Source organism: Eleutherodactylus coqui, chromosome 2, assembly GCF_035609145.1.
Source record: "Eleutherodactylus coqui strain aEleCoq1 chromosome 2, aEleCoq1.hap1, whole genome shotgun sequence".
Lineage (NCBI taxonomy): Eukaryota > Metazoa > Chordata > Amphibia > Anura > Eleutherodactylidae > Eleutherodactylus > Eleutherodactylus coqui.
Genome location: NC_089838.1, coordinates 6,698,691 through 6,714,887, shown reverse-complemented (window position 1 = coordinate 6,714,887; position 16,197 = coordinate 6,698,691). Strand labels below are relative to the sequence as shown.

The 16,197-nt window shown below is 48.2% G+C and overlaps 1 protein-coding gene across 1 annotated transcript in view; it reads left to right on the top strand.

Annotated features, from left to right (window-relative positions):
- The window catches only part of BICD1 (BICD cargo adaptor 1), a 191,255-nt gene that overhangs the window by 70,560 nt on the left and 104,498 nt on the right, over nt 1-16,197 (top strand). The window contains exon 2 of the mRNA XM_066590227.1: nt 4,702-4,914. Within this exon, the coding sequence (XP_066446324.1) occupies nt 4,702-4,914 (213 nt within the window). The remainder of the gene's footprint in view (nt 1-4,701; nt 4,915-16,197) is intronic.

Sequence of the window (16,197 nt, the reverse complement as noted above, 5' to 3'; positions counted from 1 at the left end):
GCAGCTCGACTGCGAAGCTCCCTCCCACTTCTCTCCTCCTCTCTCTTCCCCTCCAGCTCTTTGCAATAGGGGCGGGTGGGATGGAAGTGGAGCTAAGCTCCGCCATGCTCTACCCTCTCCCATTGCTGGCTGCGGAGAAGGGGCAGGGAGGGGGCAGAAGCTTAGTTCCGCTCCTCCCATTGCAAACAGCAGGAGGGGAGGGAAGGGGAGGTGAGCCGATGAGGGGGAGGGAAGGGGAGGTGAGCCGATGAGGGGGAGGGAAGGGGGAGACAGCTTAGCAGAGCTAAGCTGTCTCTCCCCGCCCAACGGCATTGCGACCTCTGTGTATATGTGCTGGGCCTGGTGCCTTATGAACGGGCGCTCAAACATTAAAGGGGTTGTCTCACGCCGAACGGGGGGCCTATTGAAAAAAAAAAAAACCCGTTTCGGCGTGAGACAAACCCAAGGGATGGGTTAAAAAAAAAAAATATATATATATATATATATATATTACTTACCCGAATCCCCGCTCTGCGGCGACTTCTTTCTTACCTTACCAAGATGGCCGCCGGGATCTTCACCCACGATGCACCACGGGTCTTCTCCCATGGTGCACCGTAGGCTCTTTGCGGTCCATTGCCAATTCCAGCCTCCTGATTGGCTGGAATCGGCACACGTGACGGGGCGGAGCTACGATGACGACGCGGGACCAGCTCTCCAGCACGAGCGGCCCCATTCACCACGGAGAAGACCGCACAGCGCAAGCGTGTCTAAAAACGCCAGAAGACAGCAAAATTAGACGGATCCATGGCGACGGGGACGCTAGCAACGGAGCAGGTAAGTGAATAACTTCTGTATGGCTCATAATTAATGCACGATGCATATTACAAAGTGCATTAATATGGCCATACAGAAGTGCTGAACCCCACTTGATTTCACGAAACAACCCCTTTAATTCTAACTTCCCAATGACGTACAAACATTAAATTTGGCAGGAGCATTATTTAGGTCCTAAATAGGAAAAGTAAAGGGATCACAACTTGATTATTCAATGCTAAGTGCAAAAGTAAGTGCACCCCTATGTAATGTAACTTCTCAGTGTTGTACAAGCATAAAATTTGGCGCAAGCATTCTTTAGGTCCTAAATGAGGAGAGTGGGAGGGGTGGCACATTCTGCAGAGGGACATCCGTACATGCAGCCTGAAGAGAATCTAACGCTCCTCTATGTGTAAACATATTTTATTCCTCGGTTCCTCTAAAGTAACCCTGACTTCATAAAATTTTCTGTGCAAACAGCATGTAAACACCTGTATGAGATTAACTGGTGCGAGGCCGGTATATTAGCTGGTAGACTATATAATTATATGGTATGACAGAGTTAACTGTCTTCCTCCACATAGAAAGTGATTGATTTTTATGATCCATCCATCTTAGAGCGATTGTTTTCCTCGCCAGGAATAATGACTCTCAGAAAGATTCTAATATGGTGCTGCCATTGTTCTTCATCTAGTATCCCTAATAATCTGTAACCTCCTCCCAGAAGCTCTGGATGACCGGGCATTCCCATATCATGTGCCAAAAGTCCAAGCGAACACATATACATCTTATGCAGTTTGCTGATGGAGTCCTACCCATTTTATGCAGCCTTACTGGAGATAGATAACATTGGTGTATTATATATAATTGGACCATTTTGTCGTTTGCCGCTGGTGAAACAAATAGAGGAGATTCCAACAAATCCTGATAAGTATCGTCAGTTAATGTCGGAATGAGTGGTCTCCATTTAACAGGGCAGGAGGTGTTGCTGGGATATCTGAGGGAGATAAGGTGGGAATACAATGTGGATATAGCGCCCTGAGGGCCTTGGGAGGGCAAAATGCGTTTTAAGGGATAATGTGATATGTAGCACCCGGGGGTGAAAATTGTGTTTGCTAAAGTCTGTATGCCCCAACTTTCCCATCCATGGTCATCTTGTAACTTGAGCATCTCTGGATTGCCCCACAGAGGTGTATCTGCTGTAATGTCTGTGAATTCGCCAATGGGTTTTGCCAGTCCCCAGATTTGTAAAGCCAATTTGTGTATTGGGAGCATTTTACCCAAGAGCACCAAGGGTGACTTCAATATGGGACACAGCCTGGGGACCTTTAGGTAGTGCACCAGATGTGACTCTGAGTTGGGCAGTGGGCTATTCCCCACCCAGCTTCTCATATGGATCAGCTGGCCAGCAATATAGTATAAGAATAAGTCTGGGAGGGAGGCCCCCCCCAAATCTTTCTTTGGCCTTTGAAGTGGAGAGAGGCGCAGTTTTAGGTGTGAATTTCCCCATATAAAGGTAGACATCAAAGAGGTTAGTGCTTTGAAAAATCGTTTTGGGATCCATGTCAGGGTGTGTTGCATAATGTAAAGGCATTTGGGTAGCACTATCATCTTAATTAAATTTATTCAACCTGCTACTGAGAGTGTCAGAGAGCTCCATATTTTAAATTTGGTCTTAAATGGGTCTACTAGGGGATGTACATTCAGGTCCAGGGACCGTTTGGAGATATTAGGGATCTGGATGCCTAGACACTTAAACTTATCCATGATCTGAAGGTCGCAAAGTGATCCAGAGTCCCACAGAGGGCTTTCCAGAGAGAAAGGCATCAAGGCAGGCTTTGCCCAATTGATATGCAGGCCAGAAAACTCACCAAACCGATTTATAACGCCCATTGCATGCGAAAGCGTTGTTACAGGATCTGATAGGAAAAGCATTAAGTCATCTGTATACAATGCCACATGGTCCTCCCGGTCTCCTACAACTAAGCTCCTATACATCATGCTCACATCATATGGGAGATAAAGGACACCCTTTTCTTGTACCTCTGTTGTGGCAGAAATAGGGAGAGCACAGGCCATTCACCGATATTGTAGCCATGGGAGAATTATAAATTAATGAGATCCGTTGAATAAAAGCCTCACCAACCCCAGATTTCTGAAGAGTGCAGAATAAATATGGCCACTCGATAGAATAAAAAGCTTTTGTAGCATCTAGAGAAGCTAGCGCCCAGTCTTCTCTAGTGGCTTCCCCTATTTGCGTGATCACTTGGGCCCTCCGTAGGTTCTCCCGTGTTGACTTCATGGGCATAAACCCAGTTTGATCAGGATGTATTAGATCTAGGATTATTGGTTTGAGGTGGTTGAACAACACTTTGGTCAGTAATTTATCATCTAATCCCAATTGTTGCATCATAAAAGGATGTGGGTAGGGGGCCGCTTTGAAGGCTGCATTGTATGTTTCTAATAGTATTGGTAACAATATGTCTTGATACTTTGCGTACACCTCCACCGGGAGTCCGTCGGGGCCTGGTGATTTACCTTAGACATATCTGCCAATACCTCTGACAATTCCTCCAGCGTGAAAGGAGCTTAAATACATGCTTTTTGCTCAGTGGTAAGCACTGGGAAGGGGCGGCTATCAAGGAAGTCCCCCAACTCGGTTTGTGAGTATTGAGCTCTGGTGGTATACAGTTTGTTATAAAACTGTTGGAATCTTGCCCCGATCTGTCATGAAGAATTGCTCCCTGGTCTGATTTAATGCATAATATTGGGGGAGATGCTGAATTCCGGTGAACTACGTGGGCTAGTAGGCTACTAAACTGGTTGCCTAGTTCATAATACCTTTGTTTGATGAGAAAGGATCTACGGCCTTCTCCTGCAGTAGTAAGAAGTATGGTCTACCCTGACTGAACCATTGTGCCTAGCTTCTCCATTAGTTGATGACCCTAACTCAGCCCAGAGGGGGCAGTGGTTGGATATTCCTCTGGGAAGGTATGTTACATTTGTCATCGCTGCACAGGTTCTCGCATTACCAAAAATATAATCTATACGGGATAAGGACCTGCTCCCGGCGGAGTAGCAGGAGAATACCCGAGTATCAGGGTGTCTGGTTCTCCAAGGGTCCTGCCAGCTGACCTCCCCATGAACGAGGCTACCCATTGAACCCAAGGCTTTTGGTGTAGGGAAAGTTTTTTTGGGCACTAGGTGGGTCTCTTGGAGGCAAATTATATGGGGGTTACGACGTCTAATTAATGAAAATATCATGGAACGTTTCTGGGGGTTTTCCATTCTCCAGACATTCCAGGACATTGGTGTGATGTCAGTCGTGTGTAATATATTTCCTGTGCATGAGTAGGATGTGGTGTTTACTGGGTAGGTCGGGCCTTAGGGGTGTCACGTGGACCTCCCTCTCTTGCCGTTTATATAGTGGAATGTATGCATACTTGTCATGCTGTGGTAAACTTACATAAACAACTTTAAACCAGCTAACCATACAAACCAAAGTAAGAAAAAACATGTCTCTGGTATACATGGGATAACCCCCAGAGTCACAGTTCACATGTTTTTACGGCACCGGCGGGCACACGTAAAAACACCTACACCCGTGTGAAGGAGGCCTACATGACCGGCCACCCTAGCACTGTCCCCTCTGAGTTGCTGTAGACTGCCGCCTGAGGCAGCAGGCTCAGGTCACCTTATAGTAGGGGCACCCCTGGTTGTCCTTTCCTAATTTTAAGACTTCGTAAGGACCAGATTTTTTTTCTATTATGTCCTGATACATAAAGTAGAATTCACAGAGGGCGTAACTTAGTTTTTTTCATGACTGTAGGCCTCCATACAGACATGATAAGATGCATTTTTTACTTAGAAGCAATTTCAATAACTTCTTTCATGGTTGTTTTCTAGGCCTTTGGACAGTCCTTCACCGTCCACCGCAAAGTTGCCGAAGATGGCGAGACCCGCGAGGAGACTTTACTGCAGGAGTCTGCAACCAAGGAAGAGTATTACCTGGGTAGAATACTGGAAATGCAGCAAGACATAAGGCAAAGCAAGGCGGTGATCACCAACGTTCAAGGAGAGAACGAGCGCCTCAATGTCCTTGTCCAGGACTTAAAGGAGGTCAGTAGCTCAATAGAATCTTAAAGCGAATGTCCACCTTTGAACATGATTTAGCTTTTTTGTTTAAGCAGTAAGTAAGAGGGCATTATAATAATAGTCAAAGATGGCTGCTTTCTTTGTCCACAGCGCCACTCATTGGTTGCGTCTGGTATTGCAGTATTCAAGTGAATAGGGTTAAACTGCAGCGTCAGACACAACTCATGGACAAATGTCCAGCCTATTCCGTTATATGACTGACATAATAATAATACGCAGAATGGCCACTCTATAAGAGAGCCCACGGTTGGAGCTTCCCTGTATGTTAAATTAGAGCCGTGACCCCGGAGTGCGGTATAAAGTCATGTAATAAGTTTTCCGTGGATCAATGTCTGTGTGAATCCACATCAGATGGGAAAATCCAGCGATCTGAGGGATTCCAACAAGGTCGGTCATCGGGGCTAGACTAGCCGGGGACAGGATTTCACGGCCAACCACATGCGGTTTTCTCACAGTATGGTGTAGACAGTGTACTGAGAACGTTGTGATCGAAGAATGGGGATCTTGTGGACGGAAACAACTCACGGCCGAAAGGGGTCACAGGAGGATGTCAGGAATCGCTCTGATGAACAGGCAGTGTACAGCCAAGGAAACTACAGCTGATCACAACGCTGGTGCTCCAATGAACGTCTCTGAATGCACACTTTGCCGTTCTTTAGCACGATAGGCTATAACAGCAGACGACCGGTTCTAGCGCCATTGTGTCGAAGAGAAACAGAAAGTTGGGAGCAGAGCGCAAAACTTGCATCACTGAGCAGTAGAAAAACATTGCCTGGTCTAGAGCTGGGTGATTAATCAAATTAATTTAAATAATTCGCCATCTTTACCCATCGTTTTGGGTAAAATGGGGAAATAGCCCTGTGGGCGGGGCTAATATTGGGGCGATGGAATGCAGCTTCAGGAGCGCTGGGTGCGCAGACAATGAGTAGTGCATTGGTGAGACTTGGTCAGTCAGTGCCATGCATCTGTGCTGCACTGCTCCCTGATCATTAGTGTCTGTAGATCAGCAGCACAAAGGAGCAAGAGGTTGTGTGTGTGGTGGGCAGGGGCTGGCCGTCCCGGGACCACCTCTCTAGGTTCAGGCCGCTCCTCCTGACTGAGACCCCTACTGACCCAGATACATTTCTGTGTACAGGCAGGGAACATACTCAGTCTCTTGCTGTATGAATTGTACTGCAGCCGTGAAGCAGCCTGCAGCGGTCGGGGTGCATGGAGGGTCGGGGTGCATGGAGGGTCGGGTGCATGGAGGGTCGGGTGCATGGAGGCTCGGGGTTCAGTGTATTTCACAGTCAGTATTTATGTAGATCTGACTGCACCTAAGGGCCAATTTTCCTAATTTTAGCTGAAAAAAATTCCTTCTTGACTCTAATCTGCCAATTGGATTAATCCCCGGATCACCGACCCTTCTGAAGCAATAATACTCAGGAGAGGCGTCCAGGCCCCTCTTATACTCTTTTATCCAGTTGGCCCTCACCACGTCCTCAGGCACAGAGTTCCATAGTCTGACTCGTTAGGTTCCAGCCAGCCCCATAGGAGGGGTTTATTAAGCTGGCTGTGGATTTCTATGGCCAGCCAATCAACCAGGCCTGCTGCTCATATATATCAGCTCTTCTGCTAAAGGGAGCTGGGCTTTCCTCTGTTTGTTCAGTATGTTCAGTGTGAACAGTGTCCTGTTCGGGGCGCATGGTGATCGGTGTTGTATGCAGATCCCTGACTTGTTGGTGTGAGCTGGGTTCAGTCCTGCTGTGCTTCGTTTGTCATCTAGGTCGGGGTAGGTCCCTAGGTTGCAGCATGGGGCCATCCCTGTCACCCACTTGCAGGCAGGTTTCCTGGGGGTAGTGGTCTCGTTAGAGTAGGGACCCGTGAGACAACGAGGACCCTTAACGTGCCCAAGTATCTTGCCCAAAATCCGAACCAATATCTTGAATCGTATCTATTTGTATCTGTTTATGCTTGCCGGTCTGCTTGGTCGTGTTTAGGGCGTTTGTCAGTCAGTGTGTTATGTCTGTTCGTGAGCAATTTCCACTGTTTCCAAGTTCCATCTGAGTTTCGCCAGTTCGTGGGTGTGAATGACCTAACAGAATGTACACGTGCTCAGGTAGGAGTGACTAGACGTAACATCACTGCTTTTACAGTGAAGAATCCCAGTCTGTGTCGATGTAGAAACCTTCTCTCCTGTAGATGTATAGAGCGCCCCCTTGTTACAGTCCTGGGTATAATAGATGATGGGAGAGATCTCTGTATTGCCCCCTGATATAGCTATACATAGAGAATCCCGCGAGTGCCAATGAAACCACTGAAATCCACTGATATCACAGTCGTAGAAGGGGAGAAAACTACACTGCGCCATAAGGGGGTATTCACACAGGCGGAAACACAAAGAGGCACGCAATAGCGCAACTGGTTGAGCAGTGAAGGTCGCCCTTTCGCTCGCGTATCTGCGTATTTTACTGTACCTCCTGCGCTGCCGGGATTTAAAAGGCCGGGCAGCCTAATTAGTCCCCAGTGCTTTCGATTCCCCGTGAAATTGCTCGGCGTATTGTGCAATTATTACCAGGTATCAGGCGCACATTTGTGCACATCCCCCCCCCCCCCATAGACTCCTATGGTGCCCGCAGGGTCACACCCTTTCTCGTTTTTTTTTTTTTTTAAGCTTCTCTGGCAGCTTTTGCGCAAAACACAGAAAGGGCAGGACATATGTTTTCATGCGTGCAGGAATTGCGTGCGAGAAAGACGTTCATGAGAACAAACCCATTGAAATCAATGGGTTCGCTTCATCATGTTTTGCAGGTGTGAGTTTCACGCGCGCAAATATGTGCGCAAACGCAATTGTCTATTTAAGCCCTCAGCCTGGTGTCATACCAGCGTATGCCTATTTGTGTGCGCATGCGTGCAGCGTTTTTGCAGAATGAACTATGCTTTTTTGCACGTGCATCGGCGTATTTTACTGTAGTTTTTCCACGCACCAGCATGTGCATTTGTGTATGGCATGGGCTGCATTCCCACGAACGTATATCGGCTCGGTTTTCACGCCGAGCCGATATACGTCCTACCCATCTGCAGGGGGGGGGGGGATGGAAGAGCCAGGAGCAGGAACTGAGCTCCCGCCCCGTCTCTCCCTCCCCTCCGCCCCACTGCACTATTTGCAATGAAAGGAGGCGGGACGTGGGCGGGGCTAAGTTCTATGAATTAGCCCCGCCCCCGTTCCGCCTCTCCCCATTGCAAATAGTGCAGAGGGGCGGAGAGGAGGCAGAGAGGGGACGGGAGCTCAGTTCCAGCTCCTGGCTCCTCCATCCCCCCCCCCTGCAGAGGAGGACGACATATATCGGCTCGGCGTGAAAACCGAGCCGATATACGTTTGTGTGAATCCAGCCTAAAGAATATGCACTAATTGAACTGGCTAATTAGTCTAATGAGTTTCAGGTGTGTCCTTTTTCCTGCACGATTCCACATCTCCTAGCGTGTTTTCTGCACATTTGCACATTTTTATCGACTTCCATGGGGATTTTTGTGCGCAGGAAAGTAGATCATGCAGGGTTTTTGTGCGACTGAAATGTGCAGGAAATATACGCACGTGTGTACAAACCCACTGGAATCAAGGGGTTCTATTCTTTGCCAAAATTGTCCAGGACTAGCCTGGTGAGATGGATCCAGATTTCTGATGGGAGGTCAAAATTTGGCGCAAGCAACATAAATCGATGACCCCTTTTTTGTCAGCCGGTCAGTACATGTCAGTACCTTCATGTAATTTGCAGCATTTACAAGGAGCTTCCTGTCCGCAGGGGCCGATAATCCTGGGGAAATATTTCATCACCTTGTGGACTCTATGCAATGACGGATTGCTGCGACTCTGAAGGCCAGAAGAGGTCCAACGCCCTACTAATGGTTCTTCTTCTGCCCCACATTGTGCAAAGCTCTCTATACATATCTCACCCAAGTACTTTGTCCTTAACTGGCTTGAACCATATTCGATGGCTTAAACTTTTCTGGTTCTGCTACTGTGTTTAAGAATGTTCCTGGAAGGAATGAGGAGTTAACCGATACCAAGCCGGGCAAAGACAGAGATGATAAACAGCTAGGATACACAGTTGAGTCCCATTATCATGACCACCTCCTACTTTCAACGTCGGCAGTATGTAGCCCATCAAGGGCGTGATGCGGAAACTGCGGAGCACCACATGTCATTGATGTGAGATGAATGAAGAAGTTGGGGGGGGGGGCTACCAGACCTGTCTAAAACAACAGTTTAGTGAACCCTACTGCGCATGCGGCTCTGAAGCAGACGGGTGGTCACTGCACCCGGGCTACAAGATTACTTGGTTTCTCTCACTGAGAACAATCACACTGTGCTAACAAAGGTGCTTTGGAAGAAAAGGCTTTAATTTGCAGTATCGGGATTGGACCACCGCTGATTGGCAAAGGGTTGCCTTCTCCGATGAGTCACGGTTTCACATGGGATCTTCCAGCAAGAAAATGCCACATGTCACAAGGTTAGAAATGTCCCACCATGGTTGACCAAGACTTCCAAGTACTTTCCTGGCCCCCTAATTCCCCAGACTTGAACCCAATTGAGCATCTATGGGACCACCTCGATGGTTGTGTTCGCTCTGTGGATCCTTCTCCACGCACCCTCCAGCCACTGTGGGATGCACTGCAGATACTAGAGACCACCTACCATCACTTTACTGAGTGCAATATTTAATAGTTCAGACTTTTACAGCTGTGGGATGCAGTCAGTATGTCTGTAGATACCTGAGACCACCTACTAGCACCTTACTAAGTCACCCCCAGTCTGTGTAGCTGCTGGGCATAATACTGTGACTTGACTCTGTATAAAGGAGGATTGAGTGAAGGGCGTTTAGCTCATCCGGAATGTCCATGTGTTGAGACCGCGTTGCTCTATCACAACTCTGGGCGTTGGTGAATTCATGAGTGGGTGAGTGCTGCCTGTGATTGGTTGAGCACAGAAACCAATTAAAGGCAGCTCTCAGCTGTCATTCGATAGCTAAGGGCTGCCTCTGATTGGTCACAGTGTTCAGCCAATCGTTCAATTTAGGCCAACCTATAAATCATCATGTGGTCTTATCAGGACCGCATGCTGAGTTCTCTGTGGGTAGTGCTGATAGTATTGTTACAGCTACCTAACCTGCCGGAGAACAATGGAGCTGAATGCAGATAAGAGCCTCCGGCTATTAACTATTATTCAGAAAGAGGCTTCATTTGCATGTTGAGAAGCTACTTAATAGTTTATGCAAAATGATCGCTCAAAGCTGTCACTCAAGCTGTAGTTTGAGCGATCGTCACTCCGTGTAAATAGACCTTTACATAGAAAGAACTAATTATCATCTGTTTCGCTATACTACCCAATTAGGCTGTTATCTGTTTCTAGCTTTTATCACTTATAGTTTCCTCCCCCCTTCTTCCGCATTGGGCTGCAGGTAGTTCCCATCTATTTATACAAGTTATAATTGCGCGATGACCTTGTACTCCTCCGACTGCTTTCTTCGTTAGCCGATGCATCTGGATGTACGCTGGAGGGAATACAGAAAAATACAGGAAGCAAAACTTAATATAAGACAAAGGCAAGATGGTGTATTAGACAACATTATGGCTTCCCTCACGGTGATCAAAGGCCCCTTGAAAATGGTGGATGATCAGGCCATGTGAATATGCCTTGATCAGCATATCAGGGGTATATGTTCGATAGCACAAGACAGTTATTGTGGTAAAGCCGTTTACCCAGTCCATCAGGGAACGGGCAAATATAAAAGGCCCTAGGCCTTATGGCCATCAGGTAGAGGTTAGCCCAGTGAATAACTGGGCATAAGGGTGAATAACTGGGCATGGCATAACCCTACACTCGATCAGTCTCTCGATTACACAGTCTTTCAACCAGGATGTTGAAGTACTCTCTGCGCAATCCAAAATTTACATCAGTTGGAGACTCCGACTCTCTACGCCCAACTTCAGGGCCGCTGCTCTTGGCTAGTCCACCTTCTCACACAACACACCCAACTCCTCGCACCTTCCAGCCCTGAACTCACTTCTGCAAACTCCTTCACTCACGCCAGCCCAATTTTTATGCTCGTCCAAACACTCATTCATCCCTACGAATATTCGCCTCCCCCAATTCCCCATGTATTCCAACCGCTCATGTGGTCACCATACAACTACTCCAGACAACGCTAGCAGGCCTTCATAAAACCTTACTACAGCATTTCACGCTACGACCCCCCAAAGAACCAAACCTCAGGGGAAGGTTATTCCTTCACCCCCTATAAGCAGAGGAGTGACCAAACGTTTGTAGTCAGGTGATTGCGTCGTGGCACCAAAATCATTGTTGGTGGCAGCACGTCTCTATGTAAACTGGGGATGTACCGCTAACAGCGATGAAAGAGTATGGGGGGCATACAACTCCATGGACTATCATTCTTACCCCATACTGCCACTCCATTGACCCCATTGAACATATTTGGGATATGCTGGAAAGGGCTGTGAGATCTGTCCCTACCTATCCGCCAAATGTGCACCACCTGACGCAGCTGTTGTGGTGGGCATGGATCAGACTGAGTATGGAGGATGTTCACCACCTTATGGAAAACGCTGCAAATACCCACAACCAGGGGCACCTCTTTTAGCTTAATGCCATTTAAATCCGAGCGGGGTGATTCCTCCACCCATGTGAACTAGAGGTGTCTAGAGACTACTTTTTTTACGCTTGTGTGAGGCCGCCCTAAATAAGCTGAAGGGGTTAAACAGAACATTCTGCACTATGGTAGCCTGCATTGCTTTGTCCTTGCTGTATGCAGCCATAGTCTTGCTAGCAAAGTAAAAGGGTCAAAGCTTCGAACATTCCATGGCGTATCATCTCCTGAAATACTCTGCACCGCTGTGAGCTTTTGCTCTGTAGGTCAGTGTTCCCCAACTCCAGTCCTCAGCGCCCCCAACAGGTCATGTTTTCAGGTTTTCCTCAGTGTTGCACAGGTGATGTAATTATTGTTGGTCCTCAGACATTGCCACTGGTGGTCTTACCATAGGATATCCTGAAAACATGACCTGTTGGTGGTCCCTGAGGACTGGAGTTGGGGACCCCTGCTGTAGGTTATTCTTTTACTTAAAGGGGTTCTCTTATCACATACTATTGGGGAGCTGGCTCCTGAGACCCCCGCAGTTGCCTGCTCATCTGTAGACATATTGCATACAGCACATGGGGTGGCCATTATAAGCCCTCCGTTCTAATCATTGACCCCTCATGTAAGGCTCTGGTAACTGACCCCCATTGCTGGTTCTCTGCCCCTGACTGCAGGAAGGATCCTTGGGTTGGGCGTTGACGATGTGGCAGATAACCCGGAACGCTGGCACCCGTCCATGCCGATACTTTAAAAGTCATTTTGTTTTAATGCAATGGAGATCAATACAAAGTGCCCTGACTGTCTGCAGCCATAACCGGGTCTAGGAGAAGCTGGAATGTTCCTGTTATTGCGGCATTCAGACCTGAAGTAGAAGTCCATTAATCCAGAATCTAATGGTTCAGAATTCTTAACGAGCCAAAAAAATCCTGAGTGCCCAATATTATTAAAGTGTATCTGCAGAACCACCGGGGCTTCCTGAAAGGTGTTGTGCCGAGAGGACAATCCCTGTGCGTATGACCTATTAGCGCCTGTGAATGTCATAGAGTGGGGTCCTCTACTCAACACCCCCTCTACGATCCAGAATGGAGATCCGCTACGGCGGGCCGTGTGCCGTCATATTACAAGACACTCATTCATGTGAACTGCCGTCCTGCAATTCTACATTTTTCCTGTAGTGGCCGCTGCAGGAAAAATACTTGGAGGTGCGTGGAAAATCAGCTGATTGCTGGAAGCGATCAACTATTCACCCCAGATCCCGTATCCGAGAGGGGTTGTGCATCTTGGCACAAGACCTTTAAAAGGGTGTTTCCCCCAGAGTAATAATTACAGATGTCTCCACCATACCCCACTGCCAGCCTCAGATACTCTACAGTGCACTAATGGATGCCCCCTAGAATGCTAACCAAAGATTCCCCCCAGATTGCCTGCCACAGATGCCCTCCAGAGTGCCAACAACAGATATCCTACATTGTGTCAGCCACAGATGACCCCCAGAGTAACTATCATACTCCCTTGAGTGCCATCCTCCAGTGCCCCTCCGAATATCTGCCACAGATGTCCTCCAGAGTACTTACAAGGAACGCTTATTAGATCACCAACTACCAATCACCCCCCGAGTGCCAGTCACCAATATCTCCCAGATTACCTGCCACAACAGATGCCCTGCATTGTGTCAGTCTCAGGTGCCCCTCAGAGTGTCAGCCCCAGATTACAGCAAGACTGAATGCCACAAATACCCGAAAATGCAGAAACAGCTGCCCCCAGAGTACCTACCATCAAGAGTGCTTTGAGAGCCAATCACCCCCACAGTGTCAGCGACCATTATCTTGGATGGCCACAGATGACCCCCAAAGTGCCAACAACAGATGCTCCACATTGTATCAGTTCACCGATGCCCCCCAGAATTCTTACAATACTCCCTTAAGTGCCATCCTCCAGTGCCCCACAGAGTGGTGCCAATCACAAATTACAGCAAGAGTACTGGTTGCAAGACCTGCCTACTGCAGAAACAGCTGCCCCTTAGTGCCTACCATAAATACCCCATTGAGTACCTATCACCCCCAGAGTGCCAGCCACCAATGTCTACCAGATTACCTTTCACAGATGCCCTACAGAGTGCCAACAGATGTCAGTCTGATGCCCCCAGAGTGCCAACCACAGATTATATCCAGAGTGAATTCCACAAATCTCCCAACTTCAGAAACGGCCGCCCCAGAGCGCCTACGATGAATACTGACAAACCTTTTTGGTGCCACCCGAAGTTTTGCTTTAATTATTCTGCATCAGTTCTGATTAGAATGTTTCTTCTCCGCTCACATCCAAAGCTCAGTTCAGAGAGCAGTGCATTATGGGAGCCTCGATCATAGCTACACAGCGGTAGAGAATCATCAAAGATAGTGCAAAGGAAAAGTAGTATCACAACCAATAATCTGGCAGCTTGTATTTATCTGAAGATCTCTGCTTGCTGCCAGTGAATGGATATGAAAACCGTCTTGTGGGACTGCTTGCTATATGTATACAAAGCATCACAAGTGGACCGGTACATACATTTTTTTTCGCTGGTAGCTTGGACACAATAGTGCGATGTTGGAAATTCCCTAAGCAGCAATAAAATATAATTAATTGACCTGATTGATGGCAGACGAGTCCTACTGACAATCCTGGCAAGGACAGAGAAAGGAAGATATGAAGAACAGATGTGCAAAATAAAGATAGTACATTTTGCGTGTAGACAGTAATTAACTATTAGGAGAAAAGATTTCGCAAAGCGTTTAATACAGAAGTTTATATAAAGTACAGTATTACCCAGTCACAGCTCTCCTCCTCCTCCTCCCTGCACAATGACTTCTGCACTAGTGATTACAATTCTGACCCTTTTCGGTGACCCAGATCGTGTGCCTCCTGAATGGTTCTTCATTTGGCACCACAGCCTGTTTTGCCCATTTCTCATCTCTGCATTCTAATCTGACTCTGTAAAGTCTACAGAGACGAGAGGAGGGCAGAACAGCGAACTCGTACCCCACCATGCAGTAAAAGGGGGAGCGGCTGCCTTTCACTGTTCTGCCCTGTTTTCATTTCTATAGAGTCAGAGTAGAACCCAGAGACGAGGCAAGAGCAGAACAACCTGAGCAACTTGATGTTCAGTCCCCATAGAGATAGGCTAAAAGAGACGCTTCGGGCTCACTGACCGGAATTGGTTCCCATCATTCACCTAAAGAAGTCGGCTCATAGAGCCAGCTTCTTCATGAATGACGCATGACTACTCTGCTCAGATGACAGACCTTGTCCACAACACTCTGCACGGGTCACAGAGCGTGCCCACAACACTCTCCACACGGGTCACAGTGCATGTCCACAACACTTCGCACGGGTCACAGAGCGTGCCCACAATGCTCTCCGCACTGGTCACAGTGCGTGCCCACAACACTCTCCACACAGGTCACAGTGCATGTCCACAACACTCCGCATGGGTCAAAGAGCGTGCCCACAATGCTCTCTGCACAGGTCACAGAGCGTGCTCACAACACTCTCCGTACGGGTCACAGAGCGTGCCCACAACATTCTCCACATGGGTCACAGTGCGTGCCGACAACACTCTCCACACAGGTCACAGTGCATGTCCACAACACTCCGCATGGGTCAAAGAGCGTGCCCACAATGCTCTCTGCACAGGTCACAGAGCGTGCCCACAATGCTCTCTGCACAGGTCAAAGAGCGTGCCCACAATGCTCTCTGCACAGGTCACAGAGCGTGCCCACAATGCTCTCTGCACAGGTCACAGAGCGTGCTCACAACATTCTCCACACGGGTCTCAGTGCGTACCCACAACGCTCACTGCACAGTTCATAGAGCGTGCCCACAACACTCTTCACATAGGTCAGCACAGTGCATGTCCACAACATTCTCCACAAGGTTCACAGAGCGTGTCCACTACGCTCACTGCACAGGTCACAGTGCATGCTTACAACACTCTCCGCACAGGTCACAGAGCGTTCCCGCAACGCTCAGTGCACAGGTCACAGTGTGTGCCCACAACGCTCTCTGCACAGGTCACAGAGCATGCCCACATCACTCTTCGCATAGGTCAGCCCAGAGCGTGTCCACAACACTCTCCGCACAGGTCACAGAGCATGCCCACAATACTTTTTACAAAAAGCATGCCCACAACACTTTCTGCATGGGTCACAGAGCATGCCCACAATGCTCTCCCCACAGGCCAGAGAGCATGATGACAACACTCTCCGCACAGGTCGCAGAGCATGCCTACAATACTATTCGCACAAGTCGCAAATCATGCCAACAGTACTTTCTATATAAAGCGTGCCCACAACTCTCTCTCCACAGGTCACAGAGCATGGCCACAATATTTTCTATACAGAGCTTGCCCACAATGCTCTCTGCAAAGGTCACAGAGCATGGCAACAATACTTTGAATATACAGCATGCCGACAATACTTCCTGCTCAGAGCATGCCACAACATTCTGCATATATCGCAGAGCATACTCACAACACCGCACAGGTAGCAGAGCATGCCCACAACACTCTCTGCACAAGTGACAGAGCATGCCCACAACACTCTCTGCACAAGTGACAGAGCATGCCCACAACACTCTG